General features: G+C 38.4%; 1 protein-coding gene across 7 annotated transcripts in view; it reads left to right on the plus strand.

The window, feature by feature from the left end:
* Window positions 1-27868, plus strand: part of DGKH (diacylglycerol kinase eta) — a 204342-nt gene that overhangs the window by 81185 nt on the left and 95289 nt on the right. For all 7 annotated transcript variants that reach the window (XR_013408040.1, XR_013408041.1, XR_013408042.1 and 4 more), the window contains exons 3-4: window positions 11145-11255; window positions 13239-13319. Coding sequence is in view for 4 of the 7 variants with exons in the window: in XM_077974410.1 (XP_077830536.1) it covers window positions 11145-11255; window positions 13239-13319 (192 nt within the window). In the remaining 3 variants the exon portion in view is untranslated. The remainder of the gene's footprint in view (window positions 1-11144; window positions 11256-13238; window positions 13320-27868) is intronic.

The following is a 27868-nucleotide window of genomic DNA, read 5'->3' on the forward strand; positions in this document are numbered from 1 at the left end:
ATGATGATAATATCTTGACATATCATATTTTTAAAGAATTATATATTCTTTTGAATCCATTGCCTCACATAGCATCATAGCACATAGTGATATGCAGGCATTATTTCCATTTCAGAGGTGAAAGTCTGTTAGCTATAGAGGCTTCGTTTGACCATTAAAGATGGTCAGGTAGATTCATGATGTTACAGGTTTTGTACAGACATCCAAGAAAGCCTAACACAGCTTTCCTGGAATTTATATGACAAATGAATAAGGAAATATATAGGCCAAAGAAAAATTCTTTGTTTGAGAGGACAGAATAGATAGGAATTAGAAGAGATAGGAAAGAAGTGACACAAATAAAATGTAGAGTATTGAAATCTCCCTTGATCCATCTCTCCCATTACAGCAAATTCCATTCCCTAGATGAGAAGTGGAGGTCATGCTGGGAAATGACTGGTAGAAGCTAGAGGTTCTTCTGGAATTCTTGAAGGCATCTGTAAAAGACATGCATCATCACTGACCTTTGCACTTTACACACCTGTTTAATGCTCCTCTAAAGGTCAGCATCGCATATGAAAATGTACACCTACTGGATAACTCAGGCAGTGCCTGATTTTTCAAGGACTCTTAGCTTTACAAAAGGCTCATCGAAGGGCTGTATTTAAAGTTGCATTCTCCTTGGGGCATTAAAGTGGTTTTCCATCTAAGCAGCTTCAACTTGTGACACAAAGGCGTGTCTGAAAATTTAGGTGAAATCCTGGAGCATCCATGTGTGTATATAATTTAAAAGAGAAATTACCTTTATTTTCTTTAAGCAAAGGGCATGAAATGAGCAATTCTGCAGCTTTAAAACGCTGGGCTAAAAACAGTCTCAGAAAGCCAGCTAGATAAGAATTTATTCAACTTGTAACGCTTTTATTTTTTGAAAATGATTTTCCAAAGTCAGGTTCATTGATCTTTTTGCTTTTAATTTTTTTAAACTAGGTTATTAGGTTCCAGTTGGAGCCTATGTGGCTTTATGGATTTTTCATGAGGGTCAGGTAGTACTAAACCTATTAACTGACAGATTATAGGACTAAATGGCAGTTAATATAAATGTTTCTAAGCCCTTTTTGGGAGGAGGGGCGAGTTTATGCCTCATCCTAGAATTTGCGAACAAAATAAAACTAAAGCATACTTGTTTTTAACAGATTCTTAACCATAACTCTGATTATAACCATTTCTTATATTTGTTACTAACTTTATTATTGTGGTTGAACATTAATATCAAATATAATAGCATGATTTAAAAAAATGAATCTTTGTTTCTTCACTTGAAGATATTTTGAAATATCTTCAAAAATATTTCATTATTTTGAAATATTTGGAGCCACGTGCTTTTTTCTTAACCACACTTTGATTATATAATTATATTTGCTAGAGCTGTTACAAATTAATCACTTTTTGGTTATGCTTGTTCTTTTATAAGAAGTGTTTGTTTAGCCGTACATAAACAGAAGTTTATTTTGAGGATTAGCTTTCATGTGAATAACTGCCTCCCAGCTAAATCTTTTTAATCACATCTTTTAGAGGACGGCAATAATGTTTTTGTCTTTTTTTCTTCAAGAATTTCAAATTAGCTGTTTGTATATTGTAACATAGGTTTGTAGCTTCGTGAAGGCAAGGACTACATCTTATACATCTTTATATGTACACCACCGCCTCACACATCACAGGAGATTAATCCATGCTTATGTAAGATTTGAAGAATGTAATAATTCTGTAGAAAAAACGTAAATTATTTGCTTTGAAAATGACTCTCTAAGGAACATCTCTAAATGCACAATATTCTCATAAAAAATCAGGGTAGACATTTTCTGCCCCTCTAGACATATGCCTTTGAGCATTGTGTCCATTTTCATACATGTGAAAAGAAACAGCCTCAAATCTGCTGAACCCTGGAAACTATAAAAGCATTTCCAGCCTGTGTTTCTTGTTTACTTATTGATACCATTTCCCCTCAATCAGGGGCCCAGGGCTTTCCCGTTTTCTAATTTTTTCTTTGTTTTAAAATGCACAGTTACCTTACATACTATTTTATACTATCGCTAAAAGTTGTTTAGGTCAAGTCAACCAACATTTATTTGTGGAGGCCCTCTGATGTGTTACCTAACACTGTAGACGGTGATGTTACAAAAATGGGGAGGATGCAGTCTTTGCCCTCTTAAAGGCCATGACCTGGTGAGACCATAAACATGTGGATGGACACTATTCAGCATCATAGGTGCTGTTACACAGACAGGATAAGGATGTATTAGAGACCCAAAGGTGGGAGTGGTGGCGTCTTCCTCCCCCTGCAGGGTCAAGGAAGCCTTCCCAGGGCTAATGGTGCTGGATGAATGTTGAGATGAATAGATTTCAAGACAGATAAATGGAGCAGAGGATATGGAGGGCAGAGGAAGGAGCTTGGGAGGGGCAGGCCATGCGTTTGGAGGGCTGCATAGGGGCCTTCTATGGTACATGTAGGAGCTTGGACTTTATATGGAAGGCAGAAGAGAACTAATGAAGGGCTTGAAGCGGTGGCGTAATTTAACTAGATTTTCATTTTAGGAAATTACCCACATAACCATGGGAGAATGAAGTAGGTTATTTACATTTCCTTAAAACCGTACTTTTAGGACATAAATAGACCAAACATTAACTTTTCTTCCCCATTGCCTTAAACAGAACTTTACAAAAATCCGAATACACCCACTTCTGCCATTTGAATTTCCAAATGATTTATTCTTTGGCCAAGATACATTTTTATAGCACTTTAATGTTCTGTGTTTGGGTTTAAGAATTATGGGCTGCCTACCTTGGGTGACGCCAGATGCTACAGTGATGCAGCTCACCATGTAACTCTCCCTAATCCCCCTTGGCAGCGACAACAGGCTTCCCGTATTTCTCCTCAAAGCTCCTGAAATAGGACTGTATTCAACGGGCATGACTGGGCCGCATTTTAGGCATTTTCAGGTAAAGAAAGAAAGCATTTGTATGCGAGTGAATCTGAGCAAGCACCTGAAAGAAGAGGAAAGGATTTAGAGTAACAGAAGACTAGCATGATGTCACATGACAAAGTTCAGAGACCTCCTCTTAGCCAAGGTGGCTTCCCATGGTGTTACTGGTCATCTGCAGTCTGGTCCAAAAAGCAGTCCTGTGGTCGGTGCTAGGCCATAAGTCTTCAGTTCTGAACACGATGAGATGGCTCTTCCATGATAGTCAATGTAGTTTCTTTCTCCTTCTCTCACTAACTTTGTTAGACTAGAAGCTACATTACCCTCTTAAAAGTTTTTAGCTCTTATCCCAAGGACTTTCTGGGACATTTAACAGTGTTGTAATCTCTTCTTTTCAAAAAAATTATTTATATTATGGTAAAAATTTTATAACCTAAAATTTACCATCTTAATCATTTCTAAATGTGCATTTCAGTAGCTTTAAGTATATTCGCATTGTGCCATGTAATCTGTATATTTTTAAATGAACACTTCATATTTCTTTCTGATCAGGTTAATTATTTAACATACTATTAAGTCTTGATTTTTATATCTCTTATTTTTTGCACATTCTCTTTTTAATCATAAATGATCAATTTTTTTTTGAAGAATAACTCATTAAAATATTGATAATACAACTTTGATACTTCCTTTCCACTGTAGTTATATTTTCCTCATATTATATTTTGACCTTTCTGTATGGTAGTGTCCTTTTGTGAGTCACAAGTGCACACTTTATGAAGCAGTGAACCATGAAACTGGATAGGACATTAGAGACTCTGAACTGTTGTTTGATTATTTCAGGTTATTGAGGTGTGGATGCTAATTGAGCATTCCTAGTCTAAAGTGAAAATAATGTGTTACCCAAAGATTCTACATCTCCAATCTTGGTTTGAAAAAAAACTAGGACTGAAAACACGGAATGAAAATGTATTATTTTGTGTTTTGAAGGAATGAACATTTGAGTTCAAATTAATTTTTCTTAGGGTAAGCTTTTCAGTTTTATAAAATAATGTTTAATGATCTTGGGAAGAATAACTATGTAGTATATCTTCAAAAGTAAAATTTTCAAATTGAATAAATAAGTATATTTCAAACTTTTGAATTAGGAAATGCCTGTATATTTTAGGATATGTTTGGTTATATAATTATTAACTACTGCTGAAAATGCAACAGAAAATTGGAACTCAAAATTTTTTAGTTATTGCTCTCTAACCTCAAGTAATATCAAATTACACTGTTTCGAATGGTATAGGAGACCATTAAGCTAACTGAAGAGAAAGTTTAAAAGAATTAATGTTTGTTACTCATAACCATATTAAGGACTGATTTATTTACAAAACAACAACCAAAAAAACTAATCGAATTATTTAAAGAGCACCACCAAAACACTAATCCAATTTATTGTTATATAGAGGCCATCATTTTTAGTTACAGTGGATCTCGAAAGTTCATGAACCCTCTAAAAGTGTATGTAATTTTCAGTGTGTGTATTATGTGTGTGTGTGCGTGCACGCACGCATGTTTCTGGAGAGATAGTATTCACAACTTTCAGCAGATTCTGAACAGGCATCTTGATCCAACCAAGTTATGAACCACTGTCACAGACGTTAGTTTGCCCATTTTCTTTTTTATGTGCGGACCCCAATTCACAACTAGACTTTGTTTCAGAAGTAGTTTGTTTATGAACTGGTTGTTTGGAACTTAGACCACATTTTTCTATGAAAGTAGTAATATGTATTAAACACACACATACACACACACACACACACACACGTACACAGATGCACACACACACACTAGACATTCCCTGACTTATAGTGGTTCAACTTAATGATTTTCCAATTTTCTGATGATGTGAAATCAGTACAAACTACTTTGAGTACTCATACAACCATTCTGTTTTCACTTTCAGTACAGTATTCAATTACCTGAGACATTCAATACTTTATTAGAAAATAGGCTTTGTATTAAATGATTTTGCCCACCTGTAGGCTAACGTAAGTGTTTTGAGCATGTTTAAGGTAGACTAGGCCAAGCTGTGATGTTCAGTAGGCTAGGTGTATTAAATGCATTTTTGACTGACAATATTTTCAACTTACGATGAGTTTATTAGTATATTCATTGTAACTTGAGGAGCATCTGTACTTACATAAATTATAGAACCTTCACAGTAGTGATACAAAGACAAATGAGATAGACCACCCGGACTCCAAGTAGTTTATAATCCAGGCTAGGGCAAAAGGCAGGTAAAACCTATCCTCAGTTGAGATTGACCTCCTAATTTACCAGTGACCTTCCTGTTTATTTTTCTGCAGCTGTGTCAGGATTCATTCCTTCTCACCACTACACCCATAGAAGTATTAGGCAACTGGTATCCTTGGGATTTAGACACATGAGAGAATAGCATGGAGACTTAAACTTTAAGGCAAATTTATGACATGGTTTCTATGGAAAGATGTACTCCTAGTTCTAACTTGGAACCCGAGTTCCTGGGACACAGAGAGTCCTTCACTTGGAGCTTCATTAGTGGACACTGTCTGTGTGATCAATGAAGAATACACTTCTCCTCCGCCATGGAGTCTCCCCCTCAAGAGTCCTTTACACAGTTAGCCAGAATAAGGACCTTCTCATTACTAATGACCGTTTGTGTTTGAAATATTCATAAGTCAGACTTTTCTTTCTGAAGTGCAGCATGAAAAATTTTCCCCACTACCCCAGTTAGGTTCTTGATGAGGGATATGATAGTTCTTTGTAGCTAGACTACATAATATCTGGTGGAACTTTTATAATATATGTTGGTTGTTGACCAAAGGGAGAAGCTAAAGGGTGAAAGAAGACAGAGAAAGTGGAATGAGAGGGCATGAGTGCTTCATGACGTCATCACAAGATTTAGCATCTCATTATGCCACATAAAGAGTGGCAGTCTCTTAGTTCATTTTTTGTTGCTTAGAACACCTGAGACAGGGTGATTTATAAGGAAAATGAATTTATTTCTTACAGTTTTGGGGGCTGGGAAGTCCGAGGGCGTAGCTGGGCATCTGGTGAGAGCCTTCTTCCTGACGGGGATTCTCTGCAGAATCCCAAGGTAACACGGAGGATCACATGGCAAGGGAGCTGAGCATGCTGATGTGTTAGCTCAGATCTTTCTTCCTCTTGTAAAGCCATCAGTTCCACTCTCATGTCAGCCTATTGATCCATTAACCATTACTCTATGTATGGATTAATCCATTCATGTAGACAGAGCACTCATGACCTAATAGCTTCTTCAAGGCTGTAGGTCTCAACACTGCCATATGGAGGATTGTATTTCAACGTAAGTTTCAGAGGGGACATCAAATTATAACAGACAGTGTCAGTCTTTCTTCATAATTCTTAATGTTTTCTACAGGTCCTGGGAAAGCTTTTTAGATTAGACTTTTAGCATATCATGTCATTGCATATGATGTGTGCACATATTTTGAAACATGGATCAAGAAGACATGCTCCACCTATGTAGATGAATAGGAGGAAATTTTGTCTTCAGAGAATGTAACAAAGAGTGGGCATGTTTTGGAGTTAAACATGAATTTTCACTAAGAATTATAATTACTTTAGCCAAATAATTTTGCAAGGCGTTCTTTGATTTGACTAAAAAATGTATATGATCCAAGACCACAATATTTTTTAGCCTTATAAAAAGATGTGACTAACTTTAGAAAAGACAGAGATTTGGATTAGCTTGTACTTTCACCATTTGCTACCAAAAAGCCAACGCAGAGAACTGTGGTCTGTTCCTTACTTACATACTAGCTACGTTAAGTCACTAATTCTTCAGATATGGAGGTGCCTCTTTACAGATATGCAAAATGTATATTATAAATTTCAAAAAGTTATACATTTTATGATGTTCCTCTAATAGTCTCTATCTACAGAGTCATTGCTACAAACCAATATTTTAGATAATTATACCTGTTCGTATTTTCTTAAAAAAAAAAAAAAAAGCAATGTAGACAGGAAATTAGTAACAGAGCAGCTGAAAATTAGAATGACTAGATTCTGTGTTGAGGTTAATAGTCATGCATGTACAAATAATGTTTTTCCATAGAAGATAATCTTTGTGACTTTGGGTTACACAAAGCTTTCTTAGATTTGACGTGATTCATAAAAGAAAAAAATTGATAAATAGGACTTCATCAAATTCAGGATCCCTCTGATCTTCAAAAGATGCCATGAATACAATAGAAAAAACAAGTCACAGACTGGGAAGAAATATCTGCAAATCACAGGTTAGATAAATACGTTGCATCTAGAATATGTAAAGGTCATTTAAGATGCAAAAATAGGAAAACAGACCATTCCATTATAAAAATGGACTAAAGATTCAAACAGACAGTTCATCAGTGAAGATGTGCAAGTGAAAAATAAGCACAGAAAAATGCTCAAAATCAGTAGTCATTAGGGAAACGCACATTAAAACCACAACGAGATACTATCTACCTATTAGAATGCCTAAAATTAAAGTGGCTGACTAAATGTTGGTGAGGATGTGAAGCAGCTGTTGGCAGCAGACCAGTGGCTGCCTGGGGACAGGCAGCGATTATAAAGAGATACAAGGAAAGTTTTGATTGGGGCAAGTATGTTCAGTATCTTGACTATGGTAGTGGTTTCATGGCCATATTTGTATGTCAAAACATATCAAATTGTATACTTTAAGCATGTGCAGTTTCTAATACGATCATGATATCTCAGTAAAGCTGTACATTTTCTTTCCTGTAATGTTGCTTCCTTTGGTTTGTATTTCTGACTTAATTGGTGATAACATAGATTTTATTTCAGGGGTGCATTCTTAAGATGTATGACTATTTAAAAGATACAAAATAATAAGATGATAAATATGGATTTTTAGTCTTTCTGGTATAAATGTCACATAATAAATCTGAATATTTCCAATAATTTTGACATGTAGCTAATACTGATATGCACTTACTATTAACACTCTCAGCCTCAGTAGATTTAAATTATATTAATTTGACTTATTTAGAAATTTATAGTTATTTATGTTTTTCCCCTTTTTAAAAATACCTTTGTTAGGAGTACGTTTTAATTTTTATTGTTATAAGCAAAAGTTTAGTGTGATTTATGGAATAAAAGGGTAGTTATAGAATATAAGTCAGTGTGAATTGCTGTTCGTGTTATTTCCTTTCTGTATTGGGATTCCATGTTAGGAAATATTGCTAAAAATAAGTAGGCTTTGGAGTGAGACTTGGGGACCTCTTAATTCCTGCTACAGTGAGTGGTGGTAACAGTGTATTTGGTGATAGGGTTTGCCCTGTGTTTACTTGGGTCCTGGGCTCCAGTGATGGGAGAGATGATAGAAGATGACCTATCCCCACCTGTGTATATTAAGCTGGCGCCATGTGGTAGGACATTGAAATGGTGGTTTACACTATAAAAAATGAGTTGCAATTATAAGAAAAAAGGCAGGGGAGGTAGGCCTTAGAATGCTGGCATTAAATCTTATTTTTCTTAAGAGTTCGTGCAAAATGGGGCCTGGAGTTTTACTCCAGGAGCACTTTTAGCTGCTGCCACATGAAGCTTATTAAGGGCAAGATTTCTCCCGACACCTGGCCTTTCTCACTGCTTCCTCTCAGGAGGCCTCTCTCACCATTGCTTCTGTGTGGACTCCAGCAGCTGTAATTGGTTTAGATGTGCAGCTAGACCCTACCCTAGTCTAAGGCAGTGGCTTTCCACCGTGGCTGCCATTCGAGTCACCACCTCCTTTCTCACCCGTTTCCCCATTGTCACTTTTCTGCCTTAAACATTTCACTAGCTTTTTGCACTTAGAAGAAAAAGCACACTCCCTGTTGTGTCCAGCATATTCTGACTCTTGTCTCCTATAACCTCCTCTCTTGATACAGTCCTACTCCAGCTGTTATTTGTCCTGACAGTGGCTGCAAACACTTATTTACTTCTTACAAAAAGCTCTTATAATGTGATGCCTGGCAAACACTCCCTGGACTTAATAGCATAATGATATCATAATAATAACACTTTCTGCCATCTATTGAATGTTTTCTCCAACCCAGACAGCGTGCTAAGTGCTCTACAGGCATTATCTTATAATTAAGTTAGATGCAACAAACTTGTGAAGTTGGTGTTGTGATTTCCGATTTTTAGGAGAGAAAACTGAGGTGCAGAGTTGAAGTAATTTGTCCAGGTTCATACTGTTACTGTATGCTGGAGCCTGGCTTGAAATCTGTCTGTCTGACTCTAAATTGGCTCTTTGGTACTGACTTTCAAAAGTGTTTTGTTATGATTAAATGGTAATGATTCTACAACAGTTCCAGGAAGACAGTCTTAGAGCAAGCTGTAGAGTAAAATTCTTATTGAAATTCAAAGTAAATATTAATGCAACTTAACTGTCTTACTGGAGACAACAAACTTTTCTCAATATATTATGTCTTTATGGTAGTAAGAAATAATGTTGTGTAAAAGTTGGAAATGAACGGTGGAATCAAACAGAGATATGATCTCAGCACCTGCCATTTATTCATATAGATCTCATTATCATATGAACCAGATAATGTTCTAGGCACTGGAGATATTGTCAGTGTGCAATCCAGTGGGATGATTTAAAATTTTGGTTCTACAAGCTGTTTTTGTCTTGGAGGCTCATTATAGCACGGTAACTCTTTATTGAATGCTGTATAAATGTGATCCATCTTGGGACCCTATCCTAAGGGGGTCCGTTTGAGCCAGTGTTGTGACATGGCCTCTAAGGTTATCCTATAGGAAGACTCTAGTGTAGTTTGCTTTCTTTTTTCCTTTCTTTCCATCCAATTAAAATGAAACATTAAATTTAACTTTTTTAGATATAATAAACTCAGGGACCTTATATTCTAATAGGGTTAGCACAATAAGCATAGTAAATGACATTATGTGTCAGAAGATGGAAAGTACTTCGTGGGGTGGGTAATAAGATCAGGATGGGGGAAAATATGGTGAGCAAGCACAAGTTTCAGTGTGAAACACGCAGTTACTCAGGTGGGTCTCATTAAGATGGTCAAGACCTGAAGTGGGTGAAGGGGACAGCCAGAGGGATATCTGAGGGAGGAGAGGGGAGGTAGTGCCAGCCTACAGCAGGAGTATGTAGGCCCACTGCAGAAGAAAGCAGCCATTGTGATGGAGGAAATCAAGAGAGGGAAACACTAGATGAGGTCAAAGAGGTTCAAAGTATTTTGCTGCTGAAAACGAAATGAGCTAGCATACCTAAGGCACTTAACCAGAGCCTGGCCCAGGGCCACAGAGTCCCTGCCTGCCTCTTCCAGCTGCATCTCCCTCTACTCCCTCTTGCAAACTCTTCACTGCATTTATAGCAGAAAACTCTTTGCAGATGCCCCAAATATCCATGTTTTAACCTTTCTACTTTGCACACACCTAAAATGTCCTTCCCCCATCTCTCATCATAAACTCCTTCAAGACCCACCTTGGGACCTTGTCTGGGAACACTGCTTTGACTCCCTCTGAGGTGAGCTAATGAGTCCTTCTCTGGACCACCTGCACAGTATTGTGTATATGTTAGAAATAACACCTGGCTAATGGTAACTAACATTTAATGAGCACATACTATGCACCATGCCCTAAGTCCTTTAACGTGTTTTTTTTTTTTTATTTCTCACAACAACCCTATAAGGTATGTCGTATTGTCATCCCCATTTTACAGATGAATAAATAAAGCTGTGAAGAAGTTTAGTAACTTGCCTGAAATCATCCAGCTACTAAGTGGTGGCACCAGGAGGTGAATCCAAGGTTTCTGGCTCCAGGACTTATGCTTTTTCGTAATCATATTATACTGCACCTCCACCATACTTACTATATACAAGGCAGTGTGCGCATAACACTGTATTGCAAGTGTTAATGTATGTGCAAGTGTCTTGCCTATTACTCATGAATTCTTTGTGGGCAGAGAATCATGTCAAATTCACTTTTGCTCTTTGGGGCTTTGCACATATGCAAAGCTGTGATGAGAGTAACATATTCTCTTGTAATTTGCAAGGCATGAGAAATATTATTCCAAATGTTAATGAAAATGCACCATTGGCTCTGAATTTCATTTGGGTTTGAATTTCATTGTAACCGTGTCATTGTGCTTCTGCTTCTCTCTAGACCAGTATTAAAGAGGGACCGCTATTGAAGCAAACCAGTTCTTTCCAAAGGTGGAAAAAGCGATACTTCAAACTTCGAGGCCGCACCCTCTACTATGCAAAGGACTCAAAGGTAATTCGAGATAATACTAGTTTCAAGCATTTGAGACTGTGGATGGATGTACAATTTTGGTTCTGTAAGCTGTTTTTGTCTTGGAAGCGCACTGTAGCATTATGCTCTTACATGAATTCAGTGTAAATGTGATCCATTGTGGACCCCATCCCAAGCGGGTCTATTTGAGTCAGTTCCATAACATGTCCCTAAGAATAATCTTTTAAGAAGGCCCTAGTGTAGTTTCATTTCCTTCTTCCTTTCTTCTTTCTTGACAATTAAAATAAAGCATTAAATGTAACCTTATTAGATGTAATAAATGCAACGATTTTGGTTTCCACCTTTTACCTTGTAAATCTTTCCCTGACCATGAGAGAAAGAGAGAGCTGCAGTTGTTGCTAAGAATTCATGCTCTGTGTTCAGACAAGAGCCCATATCCACTTCCAGCATATTCCAGTGGAGTGGCTGTGGACAGCACATGTTGCTGAGAGGAGGCTTAAAGGAGAAAATACACATCAAGAGCTTACGTGGTACCCGACGTAAACTAATCACTCCAGTATGCTGGTAATTAGGAATAAAAATCATATGGAAATCAAATCAAGACTTAAAATATTTTTTACTTAACAGTTGAATCAAATAATAATAATACAGTTTTGGGAGAAGCCATTTGTAAAAACTCATATTTTAATATTCAAAAATAAACATTAGGATTTCTGGCTACTGTGCCAGTTGAATAATCAATTATTTTCATTTTTATAAATGTATGCTCCTGATATAATTGGTAGAGTTGTACACCAGGAGGTAAAAACAAGCAAACAAACCTAATTCTGAGTTTATGTATCTATAGAAGTAATAACCATGTAAAATAATCTTATTTTACAAGTCATTATGTTCAGAATTGTCCCTGATCTGGCTCCATCCTGATTTTTCACATTTATCTCTAGGCAGCATTGGCTATTTGACAGCCTCCAGTTTGAGCTTATGCTGCCATCATTGTGATGACTTTGCCTTTTCCATCTGCACTTGACAAAGTTCCCTGTTTTCGTCAAGATCCCCTCAAATACTCCTTATTCCATGATTCACGAGAGAGAGAAAGAGTTCAGTTTTCTGCTGAATAAATCATCTGTGACCTTCTATAGCATTTCATTGTATTTCTTCTCTTTTACTCTTGTCTATCTTACCTTAAAGTTAGTTGTGTCTATTTAATCTCCTGTGCTAGACTGTAGATTCCTTCCAGTCAATGAACAAGTCTTACAGTCAGATTGGTTGAACTGAAGTAGGCTAGTTCTACAGTCTACTTCAGTTTCAAGTCCAACTGTCAACTACTTCAAGTTCTAGTTTCCGCAGTTCTAGTGGTGCACCATTGTGCCTGCCTTGCTGGAAGAACGCTGAATGAGTGTGAACAATGAGTGCTAAAAGTGGGATGATTACATTTATTGGCTAGGATTTCCTACTTGCTACCTTGCATGTTAAGAGTATACAAAAAAGGTCACCTGCTACTTGCAAAGCAAATTCACTACCTCATTTGAACACATAGTTACAGATGAGGAAAATAAGGTTCAGAAGGTTCAGTTACTCGTCGTGAGCTAAGCCAGGACTAGGTCTCAGCTCTCAGCCTGCAAGCCTGGAAACAATGATATTGCCTCTGCCTCCCTGGCAGAGCTGTTACAAGCTTCAGAGAGATTGCATGGTGCATGTGAGTGCCACACACTCAGCAGGTTCCCCATAAGTGGTAGCTGTTATGCTTCCAGAGAGCACAGAACATTTGCATTGAAATAGTGTTCCCAGGAGGTCTTTAAAGTCCTTTTCAGTTGGGGTTTTATGGATTAGTTGTACTTTATGCTTTTATTTTTCCTTTCTAAGAAGAAATTGCAGAGAGTACCACCAACTTAACTCTTTTTCCCCCCCATTTTCTATTCCTAATTCCTGTATTGAAAGAATGTATTGAAGAGCATTGAGTTAGGTTTTCTTCTAATGTCTTTGTATGTTTTTTTTCATTAACAGTCTCTGATATTTGATGAAGTTGACCTCTCAGATGCTAGTGTAGCTGAAGCAAGCACGAAAAATGCTAACAACAGCTTCACGGTATGGTTATATTCTGCTAACTCCCTTCTCAAAAGTTACAGAATGACCTTTCTTAAGCATGTACAGAATGCCCTGTTCAATTGCAAACTGTTGTTAACTTATGCATGTTGGAGTTCCTACCAACACAATCAACTTTAAATATACTGTATATTCTAACACCCAGTACCAGTTATGACTCATTTAAGCTGGAGTTAAATATACTTTTTAAAAATTTTATAATTTTTCCCTTTTAATTTTAATGCTTTAAGTTTTTCACCTCCTTTAAATTAATACTTCAATTAATTCCATTGTTCTTGAATATTTAAAAAGTGTATTTACCTTCAGTCTTAAAAATAATATTTTCTCTATGTAGTCTGCTTTCACTCCATTTCACCCCAGTTGCCATCGTTCAGGCAGTTGCCGTAGTTCAGGGCTTCACTTCTCACTTAGGTAATTCATTTGGCAGCTCTATTCCAGTTTCTTCTTTTCTGATCACAGATCACATTGCTTAAAAAGGCGTCACTGGTTCCCCATTGCCTGCGAATGCCATCCCCAACTCAGTCTTCAGATCTTGTAAGATCATGCCTCAGCATTCTAGTATTACCAATTAATTTGTCCTTCTCTGTCCCACCAGTGCAGCAATTCTACCTGTGCCTGTGCTTTTCCTCTTCCCTCTGACTTCAGTGATTCCTCCCCCATCTATCACTGTGAGAATCCTACCAATTCTTCAAAGCTTATTATAACCCATTTTTTTCCAACTTCTTTCATTCACAAAGTACGGATTGAGTTCCCACCATGTGTTGAGCACAAGAAATTCAGAGGTGAATGTGCATGTATATAATTTCCCTCAAGATATTCCTGGCATTGTTCAGCCCATTTTCCTATGGGCTACTTTTTATAACTACATACTCCCTAGGTTCTCAAAGGTGCATTGTTCTTGCTCCGTTGTCACTCCCGTCCGCACTCCCAGTCCTCCCAGGAAAGCTACTACTCCTGACAGCAGTGTGCAGTGTCCATCCCCTAGGCATGCCAGGGCAGGGGAGACAGACTGCTAAACAGGTGTACAGCAGTGCCATGATAGAGGTGAGCACTGGTAAGGGTGGGGGGAAGAGAGGACACAGATGAATTCAGATGTTGCCTTATTGATTTATGGGCATGTGGGATAATTCATAGTGTAAATATTCCTCCCCATCTCCCCTGATCCCCAGGGAGAGTTTAGTTTGAGAAGAGGAAAGCCAAGAATAGAGTCCTGGGAAAATGTTAAAATTCAAGGTTTAACCAATAAAGACTCAGAGCGTTCTTAAGTAAAGGAGACTCAGGAGTCAGTGATGTTATAAAAACCAAGCAGAAGAGAGTTTCAAGATAGATGCTTTGACGTGTCATATACTGTAGAGAGGTCAAGTCGAAGAATTGAAAAGTGATGGTTGAATTTGTTAATTTGGAGGTCATTTGGTCCCATTGATGTGAGTAGTTTCAGTGTGGGGTGGGGCTGGGGGCAGGCATTAGGCTGCACTGTGAATGCAAGTGAAAGGCAGGCAGAGATAAGGTAGGTAACTGTTTTCTAAAAGCTTGGCTGTTAAAAGGAGAACAAAGATAGCTAGTAAAATGTTTCGGCCAGAAGAGAATTTTAGTTTTGTTGTTCTTTTGTTGTGTTTTAAAAATGATTTTGAATGCATTTATATGAAGAGAGGAGGCATAGTTAGAACCAAAAGTTGAAGACTCAGGAGAGAGAGGGAATGACCGATGAAGCATGATTGCTGAGTAAGCTGACGGGCGTAGGAATCAGAGCGCAGGTTAAGAGATCAGCGTTGAACGGGAGGCAGAAAGCGTGGCCAGGAAGTTTATATATTTCAAAACCAAATACTGTTTTCTCAGTGAAATTGAAGGATAAGGTTATCTGCTGTGAGTGAAAGTTGAGGATGTTTAATAGTTGCTTCTGTAGAAAAAGAGAATCGAAACTGAGCAGGGACCTATAGATGATCACTAAGTAGTAAGTGGTGTCTACCAAAGATTGGAGATCAGGTTTAGTAATGTCATTACTCCCTGTGCTTATAACATTTTCTTTTAAGTGGGAGTAGAGAACAAACAAATGAATTGACCCAGGGTTGATGGTTTATAGGGCATATTGAACAGAAAGAGAAAGGGAGGGATTGCTAGATATTTGATGGATTGATAAATCATCCATCTCTCTGCTCTTCTCAGTTTTTGAGACTACAGTACAGAGTAGGGGACAGCTTTGGCTGAACAGGATTCAACAACCACTAAATACAGAGCTTCTGATGAATTGTTGGAGACCTAAGGCCAAAACGTTGCTTATTCCTTCTTTCTCCCACTTGAAGATGGGGTAGGGTGAGGTAGAAAGAACTTCACCAGTCCTACTAGTAGGATTAGCCACTTGCTTTTCCCTGGGCAGTGAAGAATAATCCTCTCTCTGCTGGAGCCTCATGGAGGGGGAATAAGGGTTCCCGCCAATCAACATTTATTTGTTTGTTTTTTAATACTCTTTATTTTTTAATGACACATAATGATTGTATATATTTATGGGATACATAGTGATGTTTCGATGCATGTAAGGTACAGTGATCAGATCAAGGTAATTAGGATATCTGTCATCTCAAACATTGACCATTTCTTTGTGTTGCACACATTCAATATTCTCTTTTAGCTATTTGAAGCTATATAATATATTACTGTTAACTGTAGTCATCCTACGGTGCTATAGAACACTAGAAATTATTCCTCCTATTTAGCTAGAATTTTGTATCCTTTAAGAGTTTAATCTGAAAGAGGGTTTCAAAATTTAAGCTTTGAAGCATGCATTAATTTCAGGTGAAGACAAGGTCTAGGGTTTTGGAGTAGGAAATTATTCAAATCCTTATACAGGTCTTTCTTGGCCCTTCAACTGGGCACATGATCTTTCTTATAGCATTTCTTACAGAATTTAGCATATGCTACCTTATACTTAGTTAAGTATTTATTTTTGGCCAGGCATAGTGGCTCACACCTGTAATCCCAACACTTTGAGAGGCCAGGAGGATTACTTGAGGCCAGGAGTTTGAGACCAGCCTGGGGAACATAGTGAGATTCCCATCTCTACAACAAATACAAAAATTAGCTGGGTATGGTGGCATGCACCTATAGTCCCAGCCACTCAGGAGATTGATTCCTTGAGGAGTTCGAGGCTCTAGTGAGCTATGATCCCAGCCTATGCAACAGAGTGAGACCCTGTCTAAAAAAAATTTTTTTTTTTGGCCGGGCTTGATGGCTGACGCCTGTAATCCCAGCACTTTGGGAGGCTGAGGCGGGCGGATCATGAGGTCAGGAGATCGAGACCATCCTGGCTAACATGGTGAAACCCTGTCTCTACTAAAAAAATACAAAAAATTAGCCAGATATGGTGGTACATGCCAGTAGTCCCAGTTACTTAGGCGGCTGAGGCAGGAGAATCGCTTGAACCCGGGAGGTGGAGGTTGCGTGAGCTGAGATTGCACCACTGCACTCCAGCCTAGGGGACAGAGCAAGACTGACTCAAAAAAAAAAGAAAAAAAAATTTTTTTTAACTATTTATTTTTATTATAACCTCCTTGAGGATAGGGACTCTGTCATACCTTTTTATCTCATGGTGCCTTATCCATAAGTATTTGTTGATTTTAACTAATAAGATGAAAGTTTATTTTAGGCATGAGAAGACTTTTGGTTGAAATATTTTCAAGAAATTTATTCATTCAACTGAGTACTATTTTTTTAGTTTATTGGACTAGAAATATAGGGACTGGTTGGGCACAGTGGCTCAAGCCTATAATGCCAGCATTTTGGGAGGCTGGTGGTAGGATCTCATGAAGCCAGGAGTTTGAGACCAGCCTAGGGAAAATAGTGAGACACCCCCTTCTCTACAAAAAAATATACAAAAATTAGCTAGGTGTAGTGGTACGTGCGTGTAGTGCCAGTTATTCCAGAGGCTGAGATGGGAGGATCGCTTGAGCTCTGGAGTTCGAGGTTGCAGTGAGCTATGATTGCACCACTGCTTTCCAGCCTGGACAACAAAGTGATTCCCTGTCTCTAAAACAAAACAAAGCAAAATAAAAGAACAAAGAAACAAAAACAAATGTAGGGACTAAAAAGTCAGGCAGATTGCTTAGGCTTTAGAGCAAATGAATTTGGTAGAACTTTCCAGGGCATAAAATGGAGCAAGAGACATGTTTTCAACCAATAATTGACAAACCTTCCTCTCTTTAAATATTTAAATATCTTACCTTCCTCAATTATTGTGACTGCTACTGATGCTGTTATTGTGGCTGGTTTGTGTTAGAGGCTAATGGTATAGTTTGATGTATTATGGCTGGAGGATCCAGGAATGGCCAAATTCTACTTCATTTCAGCCATCCCTCCTCTTCCTGAAGTTTCTAAGGGTGATATATTGACAAAGTACAATAGTGGATGAAAACTGTGTAAATAGTAAATGGAAAATGGAAAACCTGTGCTTTGCCTGAAAATCCAGTGCTGAACTCTCTGGTAAAATGGGTTCTAGAGATCAGGGCAGTGACTGACCTAACCTGGGAAGTTCTTCAGTGTCATTTCTGTGACGTTCAGTTGGGTATGAGTGAGTCACTAAGGCCGGCCAGGCTTCGAGGGGGCCACAGACATTAAGACAGTCATGTCAGAGGATCGGGGACATGATTTAAAACCTACGCACAGTATGATTACTTTTCCTTTCTTGTGTAGTCTCTCACTCTCAACTCTGGAGTTAATAACTGGTTTTTTTTGTTATCTAAATTGTCTCAGGTACTCTATTAGTTTTCTATTGCTGTGTAACAACCAACCACAAACTTAGTGGCTTAAAAAACAATGTCCATTTATCTCAGTTTTTATAGGCCACACAGTATTGCTAGATTCTTCTGCTCCGGGTCTTACAATATGAATAAATAGATATGGGTTGGGCGGGGTGGCTCATGTCTGTAATCCCTGCACTTTGGGAGGCTGAGGTTGGCAGGTCACTTGAGGTCAGGAGTTTGAAACCAGCCTGGCCAACATGGTGAAACCCTGTCTCTACTAAATACAAAAATTTGCTGGGCGTGGTGGCTCATGCCTGTAATCCTAGCACTTTGGGAGGCCCAGGCAGGTGGATCGCTTGAGGGTAGGAAAAGCCCCCATCTCTACTAAATATACAAAAATTAGCTGAATGTATTGGTGCATGCCAGTAGTCCCAGCTACTTGGGAGGCTGAGGCGGGAGAATTGCTTGAACCTGGGAAGCGGAGGTTGCAGTGAGCCGAGATTGTGCCACTGCACTCCAGCCTGGGCAACAGGGCAAGACTCTGTCTCAAAAAAAAGAAAGAAACAGATATGACAAATTTGTGTATATACTTTTATTGACTCAAATTGAGCTAATTTTAGCCATGGTTTGAGTTTATGATTTCACAAGTGTCTTCAGCCATAATAAAACTTACTAACAATGAAAGTACTTTTTTGTGATTTTAGGTGACGGTGATGTGATCAGGGAATGGAAAAGGACAATTTTTGACATCATTTAGGCTAATGTTTATTAATATATTTATAGTTCAAGCCAGGCATGATCGCTTATGCCTGTAATCCCAACGCTTTGGGAAGCCGAGGTGGGAGAATCACTTGAGCCCAAGAGTTGAAGACCAGCCTGGGCAACATGGCGAAACCCCATCTCTACAAAAAATGAAAAAATTAACTGAGTGTCGTGGTACATGCCTGTAGTCAGAGCTACTCAGGAGGCTGAGGTGGGAGGATCGCTTGAGTGGAGGTTGCAGTGAGTCAAGATTGCACCGCTGCACTCCAGTCTGGGCAACAGAGAAAGACCCAGTCTCTCAAAAAAAAAAAAAAAAAAAAACAGAGAGAGAGAAAGAAAAAGAAAAAATGGTAATTTATTTGTAGTTTAAGTTCTACCATGGCATTTTCTATGATGGTTAAATCAATAAAATGTTCTCTTTTGTTGTTCATTTAAAAAAATTCATTTTAAAAATTTGATTACTGTCTGCATGGTGTTTTGGGGGTTTCATTTTTATCTTTAACATAACCCTATGCTGTAGGTGAATGTATTCCTCCCAGATGAGGCTAGAGAGAATTGATCTCTTTTTGGTCACACTGGTGCCACCCTGGGAAAGGGCTCCCAGACCTCCTGATGTGTAATCCAAGACTCTTTCCAATCAGACAGAATCCTTTCTATCTGGGTAGTCTCTGCCTCTGCTGTCCTCTTTCTTCCTCAAACACTGCTCTCTTTTCTCACTAATCAGGATATGTCTATCCGCAGAATTTTTTTTTTTTTTTTAATTTACCCCATTTGTAGAGGATAGGAGCTTAGACCATGAAAGTCAAACAGCCTGGGTTTGGGTCCTGACTTGGCTACATCCAGTTAATGTGACCTTGGACAAATCGGTTAACCTTTCTAAATCCCAGTTTCCTCACCAGTCATTGAGAATAACAAGAGTACCTGCCTCATAGGATTATAAGGATTAAATTAAATGTGCTAGTACACCACAATACCTGCAGTTTAATAAAAGTGGCAGTTATTTTCCCGAGTTTGTCATCTCCCTATTTCCAAGTGGCAGTGTGTTGCCAATTCCTAAAAGTTTGGGAATTTGGAAGAATGTGGATGAACTTTATCTTGAGAAAACATTCCATGCTGCTTATCTTTCAGAGGTATAGCAAAGATTTATTTCCACTTTTATCTCATATTAATAACGATGACTGGGAATAATAAATGTAATTATAATCTCACCTTTTTAGGTAAATGTTATTTGCAAAAGAAGAGCTATTTAATGATACGAAAGTCATCACAATCACATGGTATATGTTAAGCCTTCAAAGAATACTGTTCAAATGACTGTTTTCTTTAAATTTTAATGAAGATTAAGCTAAATCTTTAATGAGTCACAATTTTAATGAAATTATTGTACTGGCATTGTTAAAACTTCTTATGGAAGTTTACGAGGGAAAGTAGCATGTGTTTTTTGTTGGTTTGTTTGAAGTAGAAAGAAACACAAAGGTAATTTATTTCATTTATTTAACCACCTGTAACGTTTTCAGGGGGCGGTCTGTAGGTGTGTGTGAAACTTCATGGGTACTGCACATCCACACGGGTTTACTCAGTTGATGAAACACAGGCACCCTCTGGTAACACTTATATTTAGAACTAAATGATCACTAGAACAAAGGGGGATTTTAGTTCAGGGGTCACTTGCCACAGCAGATGTGACTAAAATTTATTAGCTTCAGATTATGATTCTATGAGGATTTAAAAAGTCTACATAAAAAGACACCAATAAACATGAGAACATACTCTTATGGCACATCAAATATCAGAAATTATGCATTCATAATATAATTGAAATGAGCAGGCTGGGTTTTAGTGGTACAGAACAAAATGTTCTTAAGAATTCTTTTAATGTTTCCTTTCTATTTATTCCGCTTTTCCCTTAGCTTCCTCTCAGTTAATATAGTTTACTTCATCTCTCTCTTAGAGGGAGATCACATCCTTTGAACTTAAAAAGCTGTCAGTTTATTTTTCTCTATTAATCTGTCAATATTTACTTACAAAGGAAATAACTAAAAGCTATTTTCTTTTCATATCACTTGTGAATGCACACACACAAAAGGTATTTAGATTATCACCTGAATAAATAATCACTGACAAGTAAGTTGCCTACCTTATTTGATATTTGTTGTAACTATTGTATTTCTGTTCTGAATGCATTATGTCTGATAACTCATTCAATTATTTATATGAATCCTACAGTGTAAGAATTATTATGATTCCCATTTGGTAGATGAGGAATCTGAAACAGAGAGGCTAACATCTAATAATATAATGACTAGAATCTGAACCTATCCACATCATCTGGCCTCAGTTTGTATCTTCATGACTTTGCTATGCTGTGTCTTTATTATGGTGTTTTAAATAAATGTGGTTCAGATAGTATTCCTCTAAATGGTTATTACGTGTTCAGTTGTTTTATCTACAAGTCAAGCAGAGTTTTATGCTGCATCACCAGATGTATAGCAAGCACTTGCTGGTCAGACTACAAATTTAGAATATTTCATTGTATTTTGGCACGGTACTTTAAAGAGAAAGGATGGTAACCAATATTATAAAAAAGATCTGGGAATCCTGGGATTGAGTGGCATTTAAGGGCATTCTTTTATTTTAAAACTTTGGAGAAATGTGACAGATGTCTTTTTAATGAGGCGTTACCATGTAGTAGAGGCTGTAGATAGGTTTTGTGTTACTGCAGTGTGCAGGACCCGTGAATGAATTCGTGGAGGAATAATTGAGCTCAGTATAACAGAGAACTTTCTAACTTGAGTCATCTGATAGAACAGGCCCCTTGTGAGGTAATAGCTCTTCCCATTATTAGAAATCTTTAGTCATCTCAGTCCCTGTGAGCTGAAAGGGGCCTTCAAGAAGAGAGTTCTCAGAGCAGATGCAGCTTCAAGTGCTGAAATGAATTTCTCAAGGTTAGATGGCTAATAGCAGGGCACAGCTAATATGGAATTCAGGGCTCTCAGCTCTTGATGTTTGTTGGGAATAGTCAAAGAAGAGTGGATTTAGAGACTGCTGGGCACTGTGCTAGACACTACACGTGGAGGCTCATTATACCACACAGCAAGAGCTAAATGACCATCTTTCTATAATGCAGCTGGGGAGATCTTTGCATGGTATGTGCATGTGAGAGGGGGTGAGGAGAGATGGTGGAAACACATTTCCTTGCAGATGCAAAGACTGTGACTTCTTTACCACTGAATCCTCAAGGCTAGCACAGTGCCTGGCACAGAGGGAAAGCTAATAAGTATTTGTTGAATAAATGAAGGGGTATATCCTTGTTGAATGAATGAGTGACATTTGTAAACTGTAGTGGATTTTTTTGGACAAAAAATATTAGGTCATGTTTTGGCTTAGAGAACAGTTTTCTAATCCCTCCCTGTGCTATTGGTTTATATATATTATACCCATAAATTCTTGCATCCTCATTGGAATATTTATGTAATGACTTAAGACTATTTTATACCATGTTTAGAAACATGATTCTTGCCTTTCATTAATCATTGAAGTGGTCCCACCTTGGCTTACATAATTATTAGATGACTGATAGCAGCAAACCTCATATTTTAACATTTATATTAGTTAAAATATTTTATAGTACTCTAAAATGATGCCATATTAATGCAATTTAAGTGGTTGTGTTTTTTTGCCTTTTAAAACTGATTTATGTACAATTTAGATGGCTTTATACTCTGAAAGCTGATAATTTATCTTAACTTTAAAATTCATATTCCTTTTTCTATATCTTAGAAATTAGGGGCTTTTAGAAATGAAATATCTTTGTTTCTGTGGGTGTTTCATATTTATCTTTCCATTTAGTGATATGGCATCTTTTCCAAGACTTACCCAGAGAAATGGCTCTTAAGGTTATTATGGGCTTCCTCACACCAAAGTGTAAGAAACCATTGGTCCTTTTGTAGCTAGACAAAAATTTTGGGGTGAAGATAAGGTGTGGCAGAAGAACAGAACCTGTGTCTCCACCTTCACTAGTAGCCTTCCAGAAATCTTTCAAATGGGGTTTCTAAAGGAAGGCAAGACCCAGTGAGCATGTGCTTGGTTCTTCTGCCAACTTGGGAGCTCTGGGAACCTAGGGCTTGCTTGCAAAATCAGACCATGGGAGTCCCAGGACATGGATCAGTTTCATCAAAGGGTTCGTAGTGGTTAATAGACACTATCAGTAGGCTGGGAGAGGGCACTTGTCATCCAAAGAGCTGTGTCGGACATTCAGTCAGGGTGTCATGATCATTTGCCATGCCTGGTGTTGCCATTTTCCCCTTACTGAAGATCCACGGCTCAGGGAAAATATAGAGCTCCTGATCAGTAACCTTCAACCTGCAGCCTCCAGTACTCCTTCTGTCCTAGTCTGTTGCACAGCAGCCCACTCCTCATCTGTCTGTCCACTTCCAGGACTGCCCTTAGAATTCATTCATTCATTTATTTAACCAATATTTATCAAGAGTTCCTTATATATATGAGGCATTTGTGCTAGATTCTGGGTGTACAGTGCTAAATAAAAAAAAAAAATTGGCCACTGAGTACCAATTTTTAAAAAGTTTTTACTCAAATTTAAACAAATTTAAAGGCTATGCTGCCTGCCTTCAGGGATAGGTCCCTGTCTTTAAAGTATGTGACCTTGTGAATAGGATTATTTGGATACCAAAAACAAGGAACTCGCCTCCCTACTGCAACTGGAAACTGTGCCATCACAGGGGCCCAGGTTATAGGAATGACAATCTCCTTAGAACTTGAGGCGCAGACCATTCATGATTCCATAAACAAACTTCTGTGAGACTAGTTCATCTGCTCTTCTCCACAAACATGCCCTGCTCCCACTATTTCTGAGACCAAACCCTGGCCACCATGTTGAACTTTTTATCCCTGAGTCTGCATATCCGTGTTTCATGAAGCTGGTTTCCTAGGTGGCCTTTAGCCTCTGGCACCTTGTGGATCGCCAGTGGCAGACTGCTGTCACATGAAAAGCTTGGCCAGTTATAACCTTGTAGCATGGAGGACTGACCTTCCCAGTGTGTGTGCCATGTTGTAGCTCCCAGTGCATGGCCATGGGCTGTACTGCCTCCTGCTCTTGGGGCTGGTTATAAATCCACAGTTCACTCATGTGTTCCTATGCAAGGCCTTTTAAACACTCCAAATAGATGGTCCTGAGCTGACACTGTCATTGTCACCATGATCCTGAAGACATAGCTTGTAGCTGTGTGGAGGTAAACTTCTAAAACCTATCTCTTCTGAGAGTTACTGCATGAAAACAGGCAAGGATGGGTCAAGTTTTGGACCAGCAGCCCAAGTTCCATCAACTGCCCTGTTATCCAGAGGCTTCTAAGCTATGCAGACTGCTGTGAAAGGTTTATTCTTCTTTTGCCCACCTGACTGATATACTCATGTACTTTTTGAAGAAGGGCTGTGGAATTTACAGACTTTATTTTGGTCTTGATGTGGCTGAAGTGTTTCATTGAAGGCTCTTTAGTCCTGTACTCATTTAGATTGACTCTTACTTCTGGTACCTATTTGTGGTGCAGACTAAAGCCTCAAACTCTATAAAAGACAATGGCTTATCTCATGTAAGCACCTGGAATAGGGGCCTAATATGGGAAAATAAGCTGCTGGCAATAAAAAAGATTTTTTTAATTCCCACTGTAAATATCTGGAAATTAGCAAAAGAGAGTCTGATACATAATAACCATCTCATTGAAACAGCAGCGCTCTGAAGAGTTTTAATATCTTGACAGTTCTGTCCTGGCCAGCATGATGGAGTTCTGTTTGCTAATTTTTTTATGTTCCATAACCTCCTTGAAAGCCAGAATCTTTGGTGTTAACTATAGTTTCGTAACTATACCTGTTAAGAAATAAGGTATAGTAGGGAGGCATGGTGCTCACACTCCCCAGAAAATCCCAGAGATGTTTGCAACCCTATGCCTTGTGAACAACCCAAGCCTAGTGGAGTCCTGAATCACCCTGAAGAGGTCCCCAGTGATGTGCTCCTAGAAAGGGGTTCAGTGGGACCGACACGGTGGCTCATGCCTGTAATCCTAGCACATTGGGAGACTGAGGCGGGTGGATCACCTGAGGTCTAGAGTTAGAGACCAGCCTGGCCAACATGGTGAAACCCCGTCTCTACTATAAATACAAAAATGGGCCGGGCGTGGTGGCGCATGCCTGAAATTCCAGCTACTCGGGAGGCAGAGACAGGAGAATTCCTTGAACTCTGGAGGCAGACATTGCATTGAGCTGAGATCGTGCCACTGCACTCCAGCTTGGGTGACAGAGCGAGACTGTCTCAAAAAAAATAAAAGCGGGGGGTTCCATGTCCATGACACCTGGTCTTATTAACAACTCCAGAATTGGACTTTACATCCTATATGAAATGCTTTAAAAATATGAACACATTGTTACACCTCACAGATTTTGACTCCATTAGACAGTTTAAAGCATCAACCTTTTATTTAAAAAAAATTAAAATAATTTTAGGTTTGCCTTGACTGTTAGTGAAATTTTAAAATAACATTAAAGAAAGCCTATTATTTCTATAAGACTTTAATAATATAAGGTGTTTTTAATATAGATACAAAATGATTATTCATTTGTTTCTGAAATCTTTTTGGTGTGTCCTATAATCCATAAGAAATAATGGGCACATAGGTAATTTTCATATGATATTAATATCTCACTTCATTATCTCAGTAAGTCCATGTGGTATTCTTCCTCCCATTCAACCAATGGAGGAGGAGAAGGGTGAGTCTCAGATAACTTAATTTGTGTAAATTTATATAGTTAAGTAGCATAATTAATATTTGAAGCCTAAGCTCTTTCCATGAGAATGAGAGCATATGAGAAATTTGAAGCACCTATAATTAGAGTAAAATCACAGTAACCAAGTGAAAGCCCACACTTTTAAATAGGATTTAGTCTAGTCTGGCCATTCCTAGTGAATCCTTATTACCTTCAAGTGAGAAGAAAGCTCACCTAGAACAGCAGACCGGCTAGCAGTGATTAGAGTGCTTGTGCCATGGCATTGATTCTGGTGGTCACTAGAGGCTGATATGTCTTTAGAGGATGAGAGAGGATTAGCAATTTTGATTCCCCTTTGCATTTTAGTCTTACATAAGGATTTAATCTCCAACAAGAAAATCATGAAATTAGTTTCTGGCTAAAAGAGATTTTCTATTTACTGGTTTCGGCCTTACACATTTTTGTGGTCTCTGGATCCAGTTTAAGCTTTGCTGAGCCCAAATCTCAATTTATGAAGGCAAAGGTAGGTTTGTACTTATGGAGACAAATGACAATCTAGTCAGCAACAGACAAGGGAAGTCAGAAGCAAGATCTTCCTGTTGAGAACAGGTAGGTTGAGTGCTATCTAGTTGGAGATTTTATTTTTTAGTTGTTTATTTTGTTGGTTGCCACAGGTTGAGACTTGCTGGTAGCACATCTAAGGACTTTGGGACAGTCCTGGAACTCAGGTTGTATTAGCTGATCAGGCTTGGAGTGGAGGGTTGGCCAGCTGTCAGCATACTCTTGGAACCTTCTGGTAGGCTGCTCCCACTGACATGGAACTCAAGGCGGAAGTTAGTCTTTATATCGTGGAGATAAACAGATTAGTGGTAAGAAACTGTTAAAGAGAGCTGACGTCTTAGAAGGTGTGGCTACCCTGGCCCTTGACATCAAGACTTGGTAAGGCCCCTTCCAGCAAGACTCAGCAATGTCTTCCATTGATCCAAACACCAGGCAATACCCAGTGATGTAGTCTGTTGGAATCAGTTGGTAGGGTTTCTTGTTGGTAGGGGATGCCTTGACATACTTCATTAATGCTTTGTAGTAATCTAGCACAACACTATTCAGTATGAAATGTCTGACAGTAGTTAGCTACTAGGGGAGTAACCAGTAGCCACATAGGCCTAATATTTCAAGTGGCAAGAGTCACAGCATTCTGTGTTATAGATCTCATGTTTGTAAAAGCAGTGGGCTGTTTGGCCTTTGTGGTCTGGTTTCTGCACAAATTTTGATCATTGTATTTTTCAGAATTCCATCCATAAAGGGTGCTAACAATCATTTTTCCCAGTTACTCAACAATATTATTAGAGCTGCCCCGTTTGTCAGAACCATAATGTGAGAAAAGCTGTCAGTACAAAGCAGTTCATCCTTCTCCCTTTGGAGCCTTTGTAAGAGTTCAGATTTGGGGGAGGGTTTTTTTTTTGTTTTTTTTTGTTTTTTTGTATAGGTAAAGTATTCATATGAATATATTTTAGGTTACATATGCCTTTTTAGGAAAATGTAGAATTGTGTCCACCAGCCAGGACAGAGCTGCCTATCCTCAAAATGACTGTAGATAAACTTCTAAAAGGCTTTAGCCTGGCGTTTAACACAATATCAAGATACACACTTTACAGGACAGAGTGTAAAGGAAGGTTTTCAAGTCTTTAGATTCATCAGTGCCTTCACTACTATCATTATCTGGAATCAGCAGGGGTAGTGAAGTGTGCCATTTATGTGTACAAAGACGTGTTTACAAGGATATGATTGCACATTGTAATAGCAAAAGATTGGAAACAACCCAAATGCGCAAGTTAGAGGCTGGTTGGAGTAAATTGTGAAATATATCATGCAATGGAATGTTATGCAGCCATTAACAAGATGAATGAGTTCTGTCTGTAACAAAACATACCAAACTTCAAGTTTTATTCAGTGGGAAAAGCCAGATGGGAAACAGTGTGAATTGTAAGATGTTTCTGTATGTGTGTTTGTGTGTGTGCACACATGCATGCATTTAAACCTCAAAAGAGCATATAGTTGTTGTATATGGATAGAATATCCCTGGAGAGAAGCACAAGAAGATAGATATTTGCCTTCAGTAAAGGTAGTCAGTAGCTGGGGGCAGGCTTAGGAGGGATATGTGCTTTTCATTCTAAATACATTTTGAATTTTGTATCATAAATGTTTATTGCCTATTCAGAATTTTTAAAAATGCCACATGGGACCCACCTTCTGGAATGCATT

The sequence above is a fragment of the Macaca mulatta genome, chromosome 17 (assembly GCF_049350105.2).
Source record: "Macaca mulatta isolate MMU2019108-1 chromosome 17, T2T-MMU8v2.0, whole genome shotgun sequence".
Lineage (NCBI taxonomy): Eukaryota > Metazoa > Chordata > Mammalia > Primates > Cercopithecidae > Macaca > Macaca mulatta.